The 18,781-nt window shown below is 58.8% G+C and overlaps 2 protein-coding genes across 3 annotated transcripts in view; both read left to right on the forward strand.

The window, feature by feature from the left end:
- The first annotated feature begins 714 nt into the window (after positions 1 to 714).
- Positions 715 to 10,207, forward strand: CCDC134 (coiled-coil domain containing 134). Its single transcript, XM_056137564.1, has 7 exons — positions 715 to 763; positions 3,233 to 3,457; positions 4,190 to 4,311; positions 4,479 to 4,563; positions 6,350 to 6,531; positions 6,617 to 6,688; positions 9,898 to 10,207. The coding sequence occupies exons 2-7, from the start codon at positions 3,379 to 3,381 to the stop codon at positions 10,021 to 10,023; spliced, it is 666 nt and encodes a 221-aa protein (XP_055993539.1). The 5' UTR covers positions 715 to 763; positions 3,233 to 3,378; the 3' UTR covers positions 10,024 to 10,207.
- Positions 10,208 to 14,412: 4,205 nt separating this feature from the next.
- The window catches only part of SREBF2 (sterol regulatory element binding transcription factor 2), a 45,697-nt gene continuing 41,328 nt past the window's right edge, over positions 14,413 to 18,781 (forward strand). For both annotated transcript variants that reach the window (XM_056137545.1, XM_056137546.1), the window contains exon 1: positions 14,413 to 14,660. In XM_056137545.1, the coding sequence (XP_055993520.1) occupies positions 14,573 to 14,660 (88 nt within the window). In that variant the 5' untranslated portion in view covers positions 14,413 to 14,572. The remainder of the gene's footprint in view (positions 14,661 to 18,781) is intronic.

The raw sequence follows: 18,781 nt of genomic DNA on the forward strand, positions 1-18,781 counted from the left end.
TTGTGCCCCCACCAAATGGTAGAGGGGCCAGGAGACAGTGCTGCAGTTAAGAGCAGATGCCTAGCATTTGCCGAACTTGGGTTCAGGTCCCCGCCTCAAGTCCTGCTTAAGCATCTCCCTGGACTGACCTGGGTGACCCAGGCATTCCGCCCTGCAGGGCACAATCAGCAGCCCTTCCTGGGGTCCCAACTGGCTGAAAGTTGCAGATAGGGTCCCAGGCCTTACGAGCACCGCTTGGGCGGAGGTTCTCACACACATACATACAAACACTGGTTGAGGATGTGTTTTAGTCATAGAACGCAGGCCCCAGCCCGTAAGTATGAAGCCTCAATTCAGTACCCAGCATCACCAAAAAGATGAAACATTTAAAAAAGGAGAAACAATTTGGGGGCGGGGCGCGGAAGGGCCGCGGTAATACGCTGACTCCCTTCTGAACTGGGCGTGGACCCTAGGCAAAGTCAGCAGCGTGAACCTGCCTCAACCCACCTTTAGCAGAGCGCCACGCGAAGCCCCAGCGCAGGCTGGGCGCCCGGTGGGCGTAACCAGGTTTCCCCACGGTGCTAGGGACCCGCTCTGCTCGGCGGGGCGGGACCGGACGTGACGTCAGAGGAGCGCCCGTCGCGGCCTCTGCCCATTGGCTGGGAGCGGCGCCGGGGCGGGGCTCGGGCTCCACGCTCCTCTGCTCCGGCTTCACCGGCTTCCCTGCGGCGCTGTCCTGTGCTCCGTGGGACCTGCCGGTCGCCTTCCCGCGCTGCCCGGCTTGGTAGGTGGGGAGGGGGCCGCGGGGTGGGCGCGGGGGCTGTGGCCCGGAGCCGGTCTCCGGTTTCCCGGTTCGCCGGGACGGGCGGTGGTGAGGTCGGCGCTCCGGGGCGCCTGTCATTGAAGCTTCACGGTTGCTCGTCCCGCAGCGCCGAAGGTGGGGACAGAGACCGAGCCCGGGAGCCCGGGTCGCCGGCTCTGGGGCCACCACCAGCCGCCCCTGCAGACGCGGGCAGAGTTGCCCGCTGTGCCTGCTGGAGCTCTGGGAGGACAGTGGGAGTGACCGTGGAGAAAGCAGGTCGGGAAGGTGAATCCGGGACAGGAAACTTGCCTTGCATGCGCGAAGCTCTTCCTCTCCCCTCTCCCCACACGACTTGCCTTGCATGCACGAAGCCCCGGGTTCTGGCACACACACACACACACACACACACACACACACACCTTGCTTTGCATGCGTACACACACACTCATATACACACACATGACTTGCCTTGCATGCACGAACCCCCAGGTTCTGGCACACACACCCGAAACCTCACACCGCCAGCATTTTCTCACGTGTTGCCTCAGTTCTGAGTGTGCCTGTAACACCCCTTGGTCCCTGGCCTCTGTCCCAGGTTATCACACACACACACACACACACACACACACGACTTGCCTTGCATGCGTGAAGCCCCAGGTTTTGGTGCGCGCTCACACACACACACACACACACACACACACCTCGAAACCTCACACTGCCAGCATTTTTTCGTATGTTGCCTCAGTTCTGAGTGCACCTGTAATACCCCTTGGTCCCTGGCCTCTGCCCCAGGTTATCTCACACACACACACACACACACACACACACACGACTTGCCTTGCATGCATATGCATGCATGAAGCCCCAGGTTTTGGCGCGCGCGCACACACACACACACACACACACACCCTGAAATCTCACACTGCCAGCGTTATCTCACGTTGCCTCAGTTCTGAGTGTGCCTATAACATCCCCTGGTCCCCGGCCTCTGCCCTGGCTAGCGCTGGTTCCCTGCGGTGCTGCTGAGACCTTGGAAGGCAGGAAGTCCTGGGTTGGGCCTCCAGACCTTCATTGTCCCATCAGCACAGGCTGAAAGCAGCACCCTGCACAGCCCAGTTCACATCCAAGGAACCCAGTGGGGTTCCCCTGGGCCGGATATGGGCCAAACAGTGGCCAGTGTGAAGGTATGCTACTGTCCCTTTAGTTTGGGGGTCCCCTCACTTTCTATGCCTTGGTGTCCTCATTGATAAAATCGGACAGCTGCCACGTGAGTGGGAGGCCTCCCTGGCCACTGCATGTAACGCTTCACCCCACTGAGTCCCACTCAGCGCCTCTGACCCGGCGTGGGGATCCAGATACCGGGAATGCAGGGAGTTTGTCTTAGTCCCAGGTTTCCGGCTCTGGAACCCAGGAGTTTCAAAACGGCAACTTTCCAGGACTTCGTTCTCCAATAAACCTCCTTTTCTTTTTGGGTTATACCCGTTGACACAACAAGGGGTTACTCCTGGCTCTGCACTCAGGAATTACTCCTGGTGGTGTTTAGGGAAACATATGGGATGCTGAGAATTGAACCCGGGTCAGCCGCATGTGAGGCAAACCCACTGTGCTATCGTTCCAGCCCCTGTGTACCTATCTTTTTTTTTTTTTTTTTTTTGCTTTTTGGGTCACACCTGGCAATGCACAGGGGTTACTCCTGGCTCTGCACTCAGGAATCACTCCTGGCGGTGCTCAGGGGACCATATGGGATGCTGGGAATCTGGAAATCGAACTTGGATCGGCCGTGTGCAAGGCAAACGCCCTACCCGCTGTGCTATCGCCCCAGCCCCTGTGTACCTATCTTATGTAGCTCTCTAACCAAGGGTCATGGAAAAATTTCTCCATCGAGGGGGATATTGAAAATGGGGCTCATGCCTGGAGATGCAGAGGGTGTGCACAAGCCTCTCCCCCGACACTCCCTTCTCGCCTGCCTCCCTTCTTCCTTGCTGATGACAGAGTAGAAAGGATGTCCCAGGGGCCAGGACGATAGTACAGTGAGGAGGGCACTTGCCTTGCATGCAGCCAATCTGGGTTCAGTCCCCAGCATCCCATATGGTTCCCTGAGCACTGCCAGGAGTGATCCCTAATCTCGGAGCCAGAAACAAGTCCTGAGTACCATCAGAAGTGGTTCTCCCCCCAAAAAAGCCCGCCCGGGGTGTCCTCCCCCAGGTCCCTTCCTTGGAGGCCAGGATGGACCGATGATGAGAACAGCATGGGTCAGGTACAGTGCTTCACATGGCCCTCCCCTCCATGGGGTGAAGGCCTCACCCCTCCTCACAGCTGAGGACGCTGATGCCTAGAGAGGTGTCGCCATCTGCGTCCGCCCTAGACACGGCCCATGGTGTCCTCAGCCTCCCGCATTACCGACGTTTCTCTCCACCTCCCCAGTCTCTGTTGTGTCTCTGCCCGTCACAGGTCCCAGGCCAGGCGCGGGGGCTCCCAGGACTCCGCCGTGTGGGTCTGGATATTTGGAGGCAACGCTTTGTCAGGAAGTCACTTGGCCGCACCCATTTCCTGTGACGCCGAGCTCCGCTCCTGTCCCCTCGCCCGGGCTTGTGGCTATGGCTCTGCATGCCCTGGCCTGCGTCTTTGTCCTGCTGCTCTCCGGGCTGGGCACCGGGGACCCGGGCCTGGAGATCTGTATCCTTGGGGGTTGGAGGTGGTTCTGAGGGGTCTGTGAATGGGGTCTTTCTCTCTCTCCTCCCCCGCCCCCACATACAGTCTGGTGACACTGACAGGGGGACCAGGTCACAGTGTCATGGACTGGGGGCGTGGCTCAATGACCAGACTTACATCTTGCATGTCTGAGGTCTTTGGTGGACCTGTGTGCCTGCTGATGAGCCCTGGGTCATTCAGCTTTTCCGTAGTTAAATGGAATAAGGCAAAGTGTGTTTCTCAGCCACATGGCTCAGCGGATCATTCCAAGTGCTTGGTGGGGAGACCCTGGCACCCGCGACCACCTACTGTGGCCTGGCTTTGAGCATACAGACAAAACCGGGACCTGACCCTCCCAGGCAGTGTGGGCCGTGGGAGCCGAGGAGCCAGAGCAAAGTTCTGGAACTGTGGGTGGTGGAGAATGGCAGAACCTGGCCAATCCTGTAGGGGTAGAATGGCCTGAACTGAACCCAGGGTTCTTTGGGGGATGCCTCTGGTGGGCTGCGTTAAGTCTGTACAGAGTTTGGGGCCCGTTTCCACGATGGTGTGCAGGGACACACACTTTCATTCACCTTCAGATCCTGCCATGGCTGGTTCCTCCCGGGCCTCCAGCAGTGGCTGGTCAGGAATAGGACTATGAGCCCTCAAGAGGGGGACCCTGGACTGTCAAGGCAGGAGTATAAGTGCCTCCAACCCCCTTAACTCAGTGCTCTCCAGACAAGAAGATGTTTGAGGTGAAGCGGCGGGAGCAGCTGCTGGCCCTGAAGAACCTGGTCCAGCTGAGTGATATCCACCAGCAGTACAAGATCCTGGACGTCATGCTCAAGGGTCTCTTCAAGGTGCGTGTGTGCGTGCGGGAGCAGTGTCCGGTCTGGGCATTGAAGGATGCATAGGAGTTCTCTGAGGATGTGCATGTCACGAGAGAGCACCGCGGGTGCAGGTTCCGGGGTGGACATAGGTCAGTCTGCAGCATGGCCACAGCCACCCCACCCTGGGGGTCCCGCAGGTGCTACAGGACTCCCAGACGGTGCTCCTAGCTGCCGACGTGCTCCCGGATGGGCCCTTCCCCCAGGACGAGAAGCTGAAGGAAGGTAGGGTCTGCCCACTCGCTGGCACTCTGGCGCCTCCCGTTTCTTGCCGTTCCTTCCTCTCCGCACGTGCCCTTCGTGGCACTTCGCTTGGGCTGATGGGCACTTGGTCTGTGATTCCCTGGGCATGGCTGGGCTTTGGAGCCAGTATTTGTATGCCTACTGTGGATGTCTTGGCTTGTCAGGACAAAGCCCCTGTGCCCCTCTCTCCCCCCTCTCGGCCACCCCGATGCTCCCGGAGAAGAGGCTGGGCGGAGTCACCAGCGTCACTGCTGCTTTGAAGAGCCCCAACTCTCATTCATCTTCTTTTTGTTTTGATGGGATCAGGGGGAGAGTGGTAGTTTGGGCCACATCTGGGCCACATCAGGGGCTATTCCTGGCTCTGTGCTCCATCCAACGTCTCACTGGCAATGCTTAAGGGACCATATATGGTGCCAGGGATCAAAGCAGGGACAGCTGCATGCAAGCAATACTCTCCCTGTGGCCCTACAAACCTTTTTTTTTTTTTTTTGAGAGACCACACCAACTATGCTCAAGGATTTACTCTAAGTCCTACCAGGAATTACTCCTGGTGGAGCTCGGAGGACCTTATGAGATGCCAGGGATTGAACCCAGGTTGGCTGTATGCCAGAAGAATGTCCTGTCTGCTGTACCATCTCTCCATGCCCACCCACCCCCAAATTCTTTTCTTTATTGTTTTATTTTTGGGCCATGTCCCGTGGTACTCAGGGCTTACTTCTGGCTCTGAGCTCGGGATCATTCCTGGCTCTGCATTCAAGGGACCCTATGGGATGCCAGGGATTAAATTCAGGTTCAGGGACTGGAGCGATAGCACAGTGGGTAGGGCGTTTGCCTTGCACGTGGCCGACCCGGGTTCGATTCCCAGCATCCCATATAGTCCCCCAAGCACTGCCAGGAGTAATTCCTGAGTGCATGAACCAGGAGTAATCCCTGTGCATCGCCAGGTGTGACCCAAAAAAGCAAAAAAATAAAATAAAATAAATTCAGGTTCAGCCACCTGCCAGGTAACTGCCCTACCCTCTGTGCTGTTGCTCCAGCCCCTACCCCTTAATTTTTTTTCTTTTTTTCGCTTTTTGGGTCACACCCAGCAGTGCTCAGGGATTACTCCTGGCTCTACACTCAGGAATTACTCCTAGGGTGCTCAGGGTAATCTTGCTCGTGCAAGACAAACGCCCTACCCACTGTTCTATAGCTCCAGCTCTAATCCTTTTATTTTTTCAATGTTTTATTTATTTATTTTTTTGCTTTTTTTGGGGGGGAGGTCACACTCAGTCAATGCTCAGGGGTTACTCCTGGCTCTGCGCTCAGGAGTTACTCCTGGAGGTGCTCAGGGGACCATATGGGATGCTGGGAATCAAACCCGGATTGGCCGCGTGCAAGGCAAACGCCCTACCCACTGTGCTATCTCTCCAGCCCCTCGATGTTTTATTTTATTTGTTTTTGGATTTGGGGCCACAAGCTGTGGTGCTCAGGGGTGACTCCTGGCTTTGCACTCAAGAATGACTCCTGGTGGGCTCTGGGGACCATTTGGGGTGTCAGGGATTGAACCTGGATCAGCCACACTCAAGGCAGACACCTCCCTGCCGGTCTTCCAATGCCCTCTCTCCGGCCCCTGATCCTTTTGAGCCAGCTGAGCGGTGGCTGAGAGAATATTCTGGGCTGGGGCTGCGGTCTGGTCTCGCATGGGCAAGGCCCTGGGTTCGATCCCAGCACGGCGTTGCCGGCTCAGCTCGGCTCCGTCGTTGAGGGTGGGTGTGCCGGCGGGCAGCCTTCTCGCAGGTGCTGGAGAACACGGCCTTCTTCGGGGATGTGTTACTGCGCTTCCCGCGGATCGTGCACCACTACTTCGACCGCAACTCCAACTGGAACCTCCTCATCCGCTGGGGCGTCAGCTTCTGCAACCAGTCGGGTGTCTTTGACCAGGGCGCCCACTCGCCCATCCTCCGGCTGGTACGGGGCCGGGCGGGAGGGGAGCAGCCGGTGCCCCCCGTCAGCATGGGGTGAGGCTCAGGGGACTCGCTGGCCCTCGCTGCAGATGGCCCAGGAGCTGGGGATCAGCGAGAAGGACTCGGACTTCCACAACCCTTTCCTGGCGGACCGCACGCAGGTGAGCGGCGGGCGGGTGGGGCTGGGGCTGGCTCCTGCCTCAGCCTCAAGACGCCTCTTCTGGTGGCGGGGGGGGGAGAGGGGTTGCCCTCCATGGCGCGTAACCCAGGGCCGCTCAGACGTCAGGAGGAGCAGGTATGTCTCTGCCATGGGCGCCGAGACCAGGCTCTCCCCACCTGTGTACCCTCGGCCCAGCGGGGCCAGCCTCGGCCTGGTGGCATGATTTGGGCTGGCCCCAGCCATGCAAGTTTCCCCCTGTGGTCGAGAGTGACACAGTGACAGCTGTCACATATGCAGCCGCAGCGGTCACTTGGCTGAGACAGACACGAGGCTTGTTTTGCCAACTGTTGGTGCTAGATCTAAGGGACAGAGGATTAATTGTTCCTGTGCTTTCTGGAATCAAAGACGTCCCTTCCCCAAGGCATGAACTCGTGGCTCCCACACCAGCACCCCGCCCCCCGCCCCCTTCTTTTCCCCTCCCCCTGCATTTGGCTCCACTTTTCATCAGGGCTGAGGGGCACCGAGCACTTGTACTTAGTCAGTCACACGTTGTAGTGCCCCGTCTGGCCTGTAGGGGGCACTGTCGGGGGGCTTGGCTCCCAGTATTTCTCCTAATGATTACAGGTTCTGTGATTCCAGCCACAGAGCCGAGCTTTGAGCCGGGAACAGAGGCCTCAGCCTGGGGCCTGTCCGTGGTCGGGGGTGGGTTGCCATGAGGAGTATGCTGATGCATTTAGGAGGCAGTGCAGGCATGGGGACCATGCCTGGCTGTCACTCAGGGCTTACTCCTGGCCCAGTGCTCAGAGGTCCTGTCGGGAATTGAACCGAGGTGGACCATGTGTAAGGCCAGCACCCGCCGCTGGACTCTCCGGCGTGGTGCCAGCTTCTTTTCTATTTCCTTTTTAATTTTGTTGGTTTTGGGGGCCAAACCCGGCAATTATTTCAGGGCTTATTCCTGGCTCCGCACTCAGGAGTCTCTCCTGGGGGACCATGTGGGATGCTGAGGATCGAACACAGGTTGGTTGTGCCTAAGACAAACGCTGTGCCCGCTGTGCTGTCATTCCGGCCCTGCATTCTGATTCTTGTCAGTCGCTTTCCCGTAGGCGTGGGAACATGTGACCAGGCCTGTGTTATCAACCTCAGTTTGCTTCTGCCTTTGGCGGCCCCAATGAGCGTAACTCTCTTTGTCTGCCTGTGTGTGTGCCCAGCGGTCTTCCTGGGGCCCAGCAGAAACGGGGTTGTTTAGCGAGTCCCTACAAAGGGAACGGCTTGGGTTTCACATCCTGCGCCAGCAGACCTCGTGGCAGTGAGTAATTTTGGACATTGTTCCCCGTAGACACCTGTGTCGGGGTTCCTGGGAGCATCTCGGGTGGCCGTTCCTGAGGAGAACTTCAGGACTTGCTGTTCCCTGGCTGTTCAAACAGTGGAGGGAGAGCGAGTGAAGGCCGGCGGGAAAAGGGCCCGACCAAGGGCTCTCGCCCGCGGAGGCTCCTGGGTCCTCCCACGACCGTTGCCCCACGCAGGAGCAGCGCCGCCTTCCAGGGGAGCTTGGTGAAGATCCGGTGTGCAGGGTTCGAGCAAGGGCCGCTGGCCACGCAGACTCCCTTGCCAGCTCCGGGCTCAATCAGATATGTAGGCTAGAGTGAGCCGCTCGTCTCTGTGGTGGGGCTCCCCCCCGCCCCCCAAATCCATGTTCTTAGGCGCCAGCCCAGAAAGCAGCCCTTTCCACACACGGCTATCGGATGGTGGGAACGTTCCGTTCTCTTGGTTTAACGGAACCATCAGAGCCCTGGCATGCAGGAAGGGGGTGGGGGACGGGCCCTCTGCCCTGTGAAGCGTTTTGCTCGGACCCCCCGCCCCCCACAGCACGGGGCCAGGCTCAGGCCCAAGCTTTTCCTCCCATTTGCGTTTGTTCATGCAACATTTCGTTGTAATACGGACGGGAAGTGTTTAACAAATGGGGGGAGGGTCCGCGTGCCTCGGTGCTTTCGAAGTATCAGAATTCCCTTCCGGGATGGCAGACTGTAAGGGATGCACCGGGCAGGCAGGGAGAGGCTGGGGACACCTCCAGGTTGTGTGATTTGAGTTTCCCTCCCTTGGGAGCGGGAGGGGGACATGCTTTTATGATGCTGTCGGCCTCCCCCCTCTGCCGGCTCACACCTGGGGGATCTCACACCCGGGCCCATCACGCCACAGCATGGAGGCTGGTTTCCGCCCAGCCCTCTCAATCTTGCAAAGCTCCCGGTGTTTGGAGGCCACTGTAACTCTTCCTTGAACATGGACCCGGCCGCGTGCCAGAGTGCGACACTTGGCCGCCATGTCGTCCTGTCCTCATAGACCAGAAAGAACAGGGAGGGCAAGAGAGGGGGCCCCAGCAGGTCAGACCCAGCCCCCTGAGGGCAGGAGCAGGCCTGGCTCTCCTGCGCCAAAGAGGGTGGGAGCTCGGAGGAGCATTCTGGGCCTGTGCAAAGGCCAGGAGGTAGGAGGAAGCTGGAAGCCCAAGAACCCAAAGACGGCGAAGTGTGGGAGGGAGGAAGAGGCCAGGGCGCCATGGGCATCACAGCAGGGACTCCACCCTGGGCCTGGGCTGGGGAGGGCCGGAGGTGCACACTGGGACGAGATCCAACTTGCCGGAGAAAATGGTCCAAGAGGGACAAAGGCAGCGGGTGTGCGTGACCTTGAGGCTCCCAGAGTGACTGGGCAAGGGGGGGCTTGGGGGTGGGGGAAGAAACCGCTGGGCAGAGGACTCGGTGTGGAAAGCGGGGTGCTCTGTGTGGGCTTGGGGGGGTGCCATGGCAGGGCGTGTGGGGGGGGGAGAGGGAGCGTGCCCAGTGTGGGCCCTCCTGGTAGGTTCGCGCATGGCAGTGGAATCTGAGGAGCAGCCTGTGTCCCTTCATCTCAGCGGGCACCACAGCCCCTGCTCCGCGGGGTGCCACCAGCCTGGGCACCAGCTGCCCCCAGGCAGGCCACAGAGCCTTTGCAGCTGGTGTTTCCTGTCACCCCGGGGGGAGTTGGGTTGGCATTTTGCATGTCGGGGTTCACTCCCTGACACATCTGCCCGGGAGGGGGCCCTCTCTTCCCTCGCCCCGCCTGGGTGGCCACCTCCTGCTTCTCACTCTTCAGGCCCGCCCCCCTATGCCCACCAACCGCCTGGGCCCCCCATGCTCTGCCGCCCGCGGCTCAAGCACCCCACTCTGCTCTTTCCCTCAGTTCCCGTCCAGCACCGACCCCTTCCAGAAGGCTCTGAGAGACGAGGAGAAGCGCCGGAAGAAAGAGGAGAAGCGGAAAGAGATCCGAAAAGGCCCGAGGATCTCCAGGTCCCAGTCTGAGTTGTAGCCCCCCGAGTGGCCCAGGGTTCAAGGGCCAGGAGGAGGCCACGCTGCTGCGTCACCAGCTGTGGTGAGCGCCAGCTGAGGCCCGCCCGAGGCCGTTTCCTTCCAGGTCCATCTGCGGAGCCTGGGCCCGGGTCCTTCAGACCATGGGGCTCAGCCAGACCCTGGAGCACTGGGTCCTGCGCTGGACCCTCGTGGGGAGGGCCACTTGCTGGCTGCCTGCCGCCCTGCCGGGGAGGTATCAGAACCAGGGCAGAGCCAGCACGCAGGCGGCCACAATAAAAGCCTGCAAACCTCCGGACCATCTCCTGGTCTGCGACGACAACAACAACACCGCTGTGGGCCCCAGGGCCAAACAACAGGATCCTCGGGCTTCCTAAAGGGAACCCCCTTGAGCTTGTTCCCGCCCCATCTGGAGAAGCCCCAGGTCCCAGTGGGGGAGGGGGGTGGCACTTAGCTTAGACCCTGGAAGGGTCAGGAGTGGCCAGTGTCCTGGGAGAGCTTGCAGCAGTAAGCTCTGTCCTTAGGGCTCTGGGGGCATGCACAGGGCAGAGCCTGCTGTCCTGACCAGCTTCACTGGTCAAGGCAGGGCTGCCCCCAGCAGGATTGGGGCCCACAAGCCCCCACACTGCAGAGGTATGCACGCTTGGGGCCGCGGGGGTCTCCTCAGCCCAGTGGTCTTGGTGGGCAGTCCTGACTGGGCCCTCCCCGGGCCTGTGACTTCCCAGTAAGTGAGTTTGAATGTGTTGGAGCCCCAGCCAGGCCTCAGCTGCTGTGAGGTTGGGCCCTTTTCAGGGAGGCCTGGGAGCATCCTGGCAGGCGTGGCCAGACAGGGCCGAGTCTCGCTTGCCTTCGCCCCCGCCTGGGGTGCCTCCATCCTCCCAGCTCTGCCTTCTGCGCCTTCGTATTTGTTGATCTCTTCCCTCGCCCTTGGGTGCGCCTGTTTTTTGTTTTGTTTTGTTTCTCCTGACACCCTTATAGAACAGAACCATCCTGCTCTCCCCCTCTCCTGCCCTTCCTTGCCAGGGTTTGTGCTGATCTCTTGTTCTGGGCACTTTGCTTTGAGTCTAACTAACTGCATCCTTGCAGCTGGGATTGAGTTCTGTGACTTTGGGCCAGGGGGATCCAGATACAAATTCCCCAGGTACCAGCCAGGGTCACTCCAGAGTAACAGCTGAATGCTGCGGGTGTGACTGTGACCCCCACCCCTCCCCCCAAAAAAAGTCTGTGGCTTAGCATGGACCAGCTTGTGGGAGGAGCCAGAGGCAGTGAGCACGGATACTGGGCATCGCCGGAGGGCGGTAGTGGTTTCAGTGGCCAGTGATATCATGAGGTTCCACGTGGCCGTGACATTGTTCCTGTTTCTAAGGAGAGCCTGGGAACTCCCCAGCACCCCTAAACACTGGCCCTCTTTCCCTTTGGGGCTAGGTTGTATATGTGATGAGGGTTGGGGGTGGCGTCCTGGGTATTGTGGGATGTCTCACAGCATTCCTGGTCCCTGCTCTAGATACCAGTCACCTCCTCCTGGCTTTGACAGGCCGTCCTGTCCCCAGACACTGCTGTCTGTCCGCGAGGGGCCAGATTCTCAGGCGCTGCACCCCTTCTCCGCCTCCAGCTGCTCTTCCGGCTGGGTCCATCGTAGCGTCCTGTTCTTGGCCCTGGGTCTGAGTCTGCGCTCTTCCTCACTCCTCTTTCTTCACCTGCCCCTTACATCATTTTTTCCACCTTAGTGTCCCTCCTCCTTTCTTGGCAACCGCAAGCTAATGGCCCACAGCTGATGGCGTTTGCCCTGTTGCCCGCCTGGCTTTTATGTTTTAGCTTATTCCCAAGCAAACAGATTTCTCACTCCCATGTGAGACACCCACCTCAGTGACACCATGGGGTGATGGCTCCGGAGGAAGCTTCCTGAAAGTGAGGGGGTGGCCTGAGGCTGACTGGGAGGTGGGAGAGGCAGGAGGTGGCGACTTCCGTGTCCAGCTCTCCTTGGGGGACCTGGGCTCAGGGCCCACTCTGGTCCCTCTTTGGACATAACAGTCAGCATGCCCAGTCCCTCCCCTTTTGATACTGACCCCGGGTCCTCCAGAATCATGGGGTGACCAGCAGGTGGTTTGCCAAGTGACACTGCATTTCTTCTGCCATTTCTCTTGAACCTTCGTTTATGCCTGACAGTGAGCTTGTTGTCAGGTGCTGTGGCCTGTCAGGGCAGCTTCTGGGGGGGTGGAGGGGACCCATGACCTACTCAGGCTCAAGCAGTCCTTGGCCCAGGCTGGGCAGCTTCATGTGGCCTGAGGGAGCCTCCTCCAGCTTGTGCTGGGTGCCGCTGTGTGGGGCGGAACTTTGGGGGGGACTGGAGTCTCCTAAATCACCAAGAGAACATTGCCTTCCTCCCACCCACCCACCCACCCCCCGCCATTATGTAACGATGCAAATAATACAAAAGCTGCATGATTTCCGAGGGTGTTTTGTTTTGTTTTGGGGCCACACCCGGCCGTTCTCAGGGGTGATGGCTCTGCACTCAGGGACAACTCCTGGCGGTGTCCAGGGGACCATACGGGATCCCATAGAGGGGGGACCCCGGTCGGCCGCAGAGCAAAGCCCTCCCCGCTTGTACTATCGTGCTGGTCCCAGGAGCTGCTTTATATTTGTGACCTTTTATTTCTGTCACATGTGCTCATGATGTAAACCATGGAAACGCCCAGTTGCCCTGAACCCCTCCGCTCCTACAACCATGACTTAACTTCCTTCCATTCTTTCTGCCCTTCGTGCGATAATGTGGGTCCTGTCCCTTCAATCACAATAGCTACCTTGTTTGGGCACTTACAAAGTGCCAGGCCCTGTGCCAAGTGCTGGCTGGCAGCCGCTCTCCTTGCCCGGGGGCTGTGGCCCATGTGGTCCCAGAGCCCTGACTGCACAGAAATGATCCTAATTGTAGGCTTCCTCGTCCTTTCTCGCCTGTTAGTTTCAGCACACACCCTTTACTTTCCCTGATCTCTTGTGCCATTATCTTTTATTTGCTTGTACTTTCATTGGCTTCATGTCTGTTTTCCGAAGACTGGAAGCCCTCTGTGGGCAGGGCACTTTGCCTAAGAACGGGATGTGAAATAAATATTTTCAAATGGATGCGCATGACAGTCGCTTAATCTTCACCACGATGAGAGGGGCTTTAACTCCTCCCGGAGTGAAAGCTCAGAACAGTTAACTTAGGCAGCCTAAGGTCACACAATGAGCCCTTTAGTGGATCCCTTTGTCTGCACGGCCTTTATGCGTTCACGTCTCGACCACAAAGCCCAGGCTGGCCTTTTGGAGACGCACCGTAAACTTAATTTCCCCTCTTCATCCGTTGTGAAAGTCCGGTCAGTAACTGCACGTTTTTATGTCCCGATCCTTAATCGCTCCTGCTCCTCCCTCGCGTGACTCAGTTCTTTCATCCCGCCCTTTATTGGGCTTCGCAGGGAGAGGCGGCCGTGCGGGAACGCCTCCTCCGAAGGAAGGCACGTTGTGGACTTTTCTTGGAGTCTTGAGGAGAAAATTCCTCGAAGTCTGTACATTAGTTTCCATCGTGACCAGAGCCGTGGGGTGGGGGTGGGCGGCGAGGAGATGCACGCGGGGCAGGGAATCCGCGGGAGGGCTGTGCCCCGACCCTTTCCAAGGGTCCTTTCCACGCGCCGGGCCGGACCCCCCACCCCCATACCACCACCACCCATCTGCAGGATGTGCGAGCGGTTCCGAGGCCCCCAAGGCGGGAACCCCGCGATCGGGCCAGCCGTGTCGCGCGGCAGCTCTTGGGGCAGAGACGGCAGCGTCGCGCGCTCGGCACGTGGGCGACGGGCGGCGCGCGTGGGTCCCGACTCGCTTCCGCCTTTGTGAGGGGCTTGGGGTGGGGGGGCGTGGGGGGAAAACGTGACGTCCAGGTCGCGGCCTCGGAGGAGTTTCAGCCTTGGGGTCCCGGGTGCGAGTCTCCCTGCCCTCCGGGACGGCCGGGCGGGGGCGGCGGGGGTGTAGCTGAGGGAAAGTCGTCCCCACTGTGGGGTGTGGGGGAGGCGGCGGCGGCGGCGGGCAGCGTTAACCCTTCCATCCCCCGCCGCCTCGGGGCGCGAGCCCGCCGAGACGAGGCCGCCGAAAAAGCAGCCGCCGCTTTAAACGAGGCGAGCGGGCCGGCCCGGGGAGCCGCGGGCCGGGCCTCTTATTGGCTGCCGGGCCGCGGGGGCGGGGCCTCCGTATGCAAATCCCAGCTGCTGATCGTGACGCGCCATCACCCCACGCGCCGCTGCGCGCGCCGATTGGCCGCCGGGCGCCTGGCCCCATTGACAACAAACAAGGGGGCGCGCGGCCCGGGGGGGCGGGGCCGCGAGAGGCGCGCTGGGGGGCGGGGGAAGTCCCGCCCCGCCCCGCCCCCTCCCGCGCGGCGCCAACATGGCGGCTGTTGGCAGCGGCCGGTGAGGCGGTACCGGGCGGGGGCTGTGGGGTGTCATGGGCGGCGGCGGCGGCACCGCCCCCAGGTCTCCCTGAGCGGGACGGCGGGCGGGGGGCCCTCTGCGCCGCCGAGCCGGGCGATGGACGAGAGCGGCGAGCTGGGCGGTCTGGAGACCATGGAGACGCTCACGGAGCTGGGCGACGAGCTGACCCTGGGGGACATCGACGGTGAGTTGGGGGGCCGGCGGGGGCGCGCGGGGAGGAAGGGGTTACGGCGGCGGCGGCGGCGGCGGCGCGCGCGGGTGCGCCTGCGCCCACCCCCCGGCCGCCCCGGCTCGCGCGGGAAGCGGCCCCCGGCGCGCGCGCTCGTCGCCGCTCAGCCCTTCCGGGCGCCGCGGGTGGGAGCCCCGGGCAGGCCCGCGGCCGCCGCCCTCGCGCCCGCACCTGTCACGCCGGACCCCCCCCCCGCCCCCGGCGCGCCCCTGCGTCTCCCGGGGATGATGGACACGCGCGCCGCCGCCCGCCGCGCTCCTCGGGGTCGTGGCCCCCGCGGGGACGGGCTGGGGAGCGGGCGTAGGAGCCCCGCCACCCGCCTCCCGAAGGGCGCCCCTGCGGGGGTGCCGGGGGTTGGGAGGGAGGGTCGGCCACCACCGGGCCAAGGTCACCCTCTGGTCCCCACCCCAGCCCCGAGCCCAGGGCCCCGGCCAGCCTTGGTGGCCCGCGCGGCTTCTGGCTGCCACCTGTCCTGTCCCCCGCGCGCGCGGGGGAGGAGCCGGTGAACAGGTCAGTAATAACAGCTCCAAGCGGCTGGCCCCCGTGGTGGTGATGCCCCCGGCCCCTGGGACTCTGCGAGCTTCTCTGGCGCCACCTCTTCGGGGCCAGGAGACAGTGACTCCTCTGGGGTCCCCTGCCTGGTGGCTGGGGCTTCCCCCGGCTCTCCTTCCTTGCATCTCTCGCTGGCTCTTTCGGAGCATCTGTCACCTCCCCTCCTGTGCAGGTGGATCTAAAGACTCGGGATCCTAGGGCCAGAGGCTGGTGACAGCAGCTAGTCACAAAAGATCCAGTTTCTCCTGTTCCCCAGTAGCTATTTTTTCGTAAAGCATTTCGCCCCTTGGCTTGATTTCCCCCCTGTGCCGTTTGGTGAGACCCTTTCTTGAACCGCCAACTCCAACCCAAGACGCCTCTATGCAGTGCTCCGAAATTCAGAGCCAGGTTAGCGAATGGAAGCCGGCCGCTCCCCGGGGACGGGCATGTTTGGAGTATTCGTGGCTGGCGGCTTGCTCTCTACAACATTCACATTCTCCATCCTCAAAAACCCCACCGGGTAGAAACAGCCGTTATACAGAAACTTCTCTTCGCCCCCTCACGGTTCCTGAAACTGTGCCCTGATCTTTCAGAGGGTCCTTCCCAAGGCGATTCATTAGTTTCCCCAAGAATACACGGCTTGAAGATGTATGCCCGGAGTTGCCTGCCAGCAAGCGCCCAAGAAGAAATCCAAGCACATCTTGCATTTCCACGCTCCAAGCAGCTCCTTATTTGTCTGCCATCTACAACCAGTTCAGTTAGCTAGTGGTTATGAATTAACTTGATCCCCCCACAGACTTGTGAGTGAAAGGTCCGTTCTGGAAACGACTCCTCAGTAGTTCTAGGCCTCCAAAGGTCCCTCGGCTCTTGGTCAGCCAGCACTCAAGTGGCTTCTGAGCTGGAGGGAACATGTAAGCTAGAACACAAGAGTTTTATGGCCGATTGGAACTTGACATGAGTAACAATAAAACCATAGCGCTGGCTGCGGCGCCGCTCAGGGCTGTCCAGAACATGGAGTGAAAGTCAGCAGAAAGGTGCTTGGGAGAGGCCGGCTGGCCGGAAGGACCACACCAAGAAGGCTGCAGATACAGGTGTCCTTCCACACCCACTGGGAGGGCAAACGCCTTTGTTTTATTTACCTAGAACTTAATATTTATGGAGAGCGTGAATGAATTTTGCATCCTTGAGCAGGGCTGTATACTAATCTGTCCTTGAGGTTTGTATGTGTTGTGGAGCAGATGTGCCCAGTGTGGACAGAATGCCAAGGACAACTTAAAAAAAAAAATAGAGCGATTCCTTGCAGTGCTGGGGTGGCCAGGGGGTGAGCGTGGGTCGAGCATGTGGCTGGGATCGAACTCAAGGCCTTGGACTTGGCTAAGCTTATACTCTGCCACTTCAGCCATATCCCCAGCCACCGCCACCACTGCCTCCAAGACAACTTTGAATAAGACACAGTGTCTTCTTGCTCAGGGAACTTCAGTTCTCAAGGGAAGAAACAAAAGTTAGGTAAGGTAATCGAATCCATTGGCAGGGTAGCAGGGTACCGTGAAGAAAATCGAATGGGGCCATGTTACAGAGACTTAACTGGGGTGGCAAGAGAGGCCTCTGGAAAGAGGGATCAGTATCTCCTTTACAAGAAATGCCCAAGTCTGGGTTTTTATGTGGAATATTCAGATTTTTGTATATTGGCTTTTTGTGTTCATTTTCTTTTTTTCCAAACATTACTGTAGGCCCAGCAAAGCCTAAGTTATCAGAGCCTTGACCTACCAGGGAATGTTCTGGTGTCCAAGGCCTTCAAGTCTCTTGTGATAGGATATCTCGATCTCTTCCTTTTGTGGTGCTTATCTCCTGTGAGAAAGGGCCTCCTGCAGTGTGATAAGCCTGGTCTGCTGAAGGGCAGAGAGATGGGCCAGTTTCTCCACTGGGATGACGAACCAGACAGACATGGAGGTATGGTCCAGCCTTTATGCTGGAACAAAAATGATGGCAGTGAAAAACACGACAGGCTTACGGTCAGATCAGCTTCCTTGGGAATATTGATAGTCAGTGATTTCATGAACTGTGTGTTTTGTATAAAGAAACAGTCGAAAACCTGAAAGGAGAGTTGAATTCACCTTGTGGGATTCTCATGCCAGAACAGATGTGTTACTCTATGTAGGAAGGGACTTGCTGAGAATTTTCGGTTAGGAAAATGACATAAATTGTAGGCTTAAAAAAAATTCAGTGCCACGGAGATAACTCCAAATGCTGAAACACGTGCCTTGCATGAGTGGGCCCCGGTATAGTCCCTGAACTCTCCGAGCACCAACACCCATAAACCTGGGGACTTCAAAAGCACTGCCAGCTGTAACGCTCAAGCACTGCTGAGGTTGGCCGTCATGCCCAGGTGGAGTATCACCAGGAATGGCCCCTGAGCCCTCTAACCACTGCTAGTGAGACCCCCCAGGAAAGAAAAGAAAAAGGAGCAGGAAAAAAATGAAATGTGGTGTGCAAGAATGACCCACCTGTAGACAACAAGAACCATTCAGACGTGAGCCGATGTCACTGAGAGCCATCAGGATCCTTGGGAGAGTGACTGTTTTGGGGCCTGGCAAGCCATGGCCTCCGTCATGCTGGGACTCTGAAGGCAGCAGAAGTGAGATGCGAAGGTGCCTTCAAGGCTTTGATCTGGGCACTGGAGGTTCAGAAACCTAGGAGAAGGATAGTGGATGTTGCTTAGCAGTGAGCGGTATAGCACCTGCCTTGTGTGTGTGCGGGGCCCTGGCCCTGGTTGGCACCGCAAAAAGAAATCAGGGAGAGATGAAAGTTTCCCTTGAATGGGCCAAAACTGAGGTGAGGACGTGGGGTGGCGTCCAGTAGGAAACGGGAGGCAGAGCGATCCTCAGAAGGTCAGAACTAGGGCCAGAGATGAAAGAGCAGTCATTGTTAAAGAATCGAGACTAGAACTGACAGAAGAATCTAGAACCAGGAGGTTAGCTCACGTGGCAGAATCTCATGAACTAAGGGTGAGAGCTTTCTGTGTGTGATGGAGATAGTCTAGCCGGGGACTGCAGGATCACGGCCGATCTCTGACAGTTGCCTGGAAGGGCCCAAGAGGAGTGAGGGGTGAGTGTCATGGGCAGGTAGAAGCAGCTCTTGTCTTTGGAGAGGGGTCAGAAACGCTTTCTGTGAGTTCGTTTATTTCCTGAGAATTGATTTGTCATGAACATTAGTGAAATAATGCGATATGTGATTTCCTTGACTGAACATGAAGTCGCGGTTCATCCATGATCCCCCGTACATCTCACACCTCATTTTGTTTATCCAGTCATTGATGGACGTTTGGCTTGTTTTCACTTCGGGGCTATTATAAATGAAGCTGCTTTGAACATTCTTGTTCAAGTTTTTGTGGGGACCTGTTTTCATTTTTGGGGGTAGATACATGTTTTGGTTGACATTTGCATCTTGCTTAGACATGTAAACTGAGATCTTGTGACAAATTCCCAATGTGGTGGTCAGTTCTATTGTCCGCATTGATGTCTTTCTGGAGTCTTCCCTTTTACCCG

The sequence above is a fragment of the Sorex fumeus genome, unplaced genomic scaffold, assembly GCF_029834395.1.
Source record: "Sorex fumeus unplaced genomic scaffold, SorFum_2.1 ptg000125l, whole genome shotgun sequence".
Taxonomy (NCBI): domain Eukaryota; kingdom Metazoa; phylum Chordata; class Mammalia; order Eulipotyphla; family Soricidae; genus Sorex; species Sorex fumeus.

What these genes read in the sequence shown, in the direction of transcription:
- CCDC134 (XM_056137564.1), top strand. Translation starts at nt 3,379, where the DNA reads ATGGCTCTGCATGCCCTGGCCTGCGTCTTTGTCCTGCTGCTCTCCGGG. An exon ending in TGCTCAAGGGTCTCTTCAAG is followed by an intron (nt 4,312 to 4,478) that starts GTGCGTGTGTGC and finishes GGGGTCCCGCAG; the next exon opens with GTGCTACAGGACTCCCAGAC. An exon ending in ACTCGCCCATCCTCCGGCTG is followed by an intron (nt 6,532 to 6,616) that starts GTACGGGGCCGG and finishes CCCTCGCTGCAG; the next exon opens with ATGGCCCAGGAGCTGGGGAT.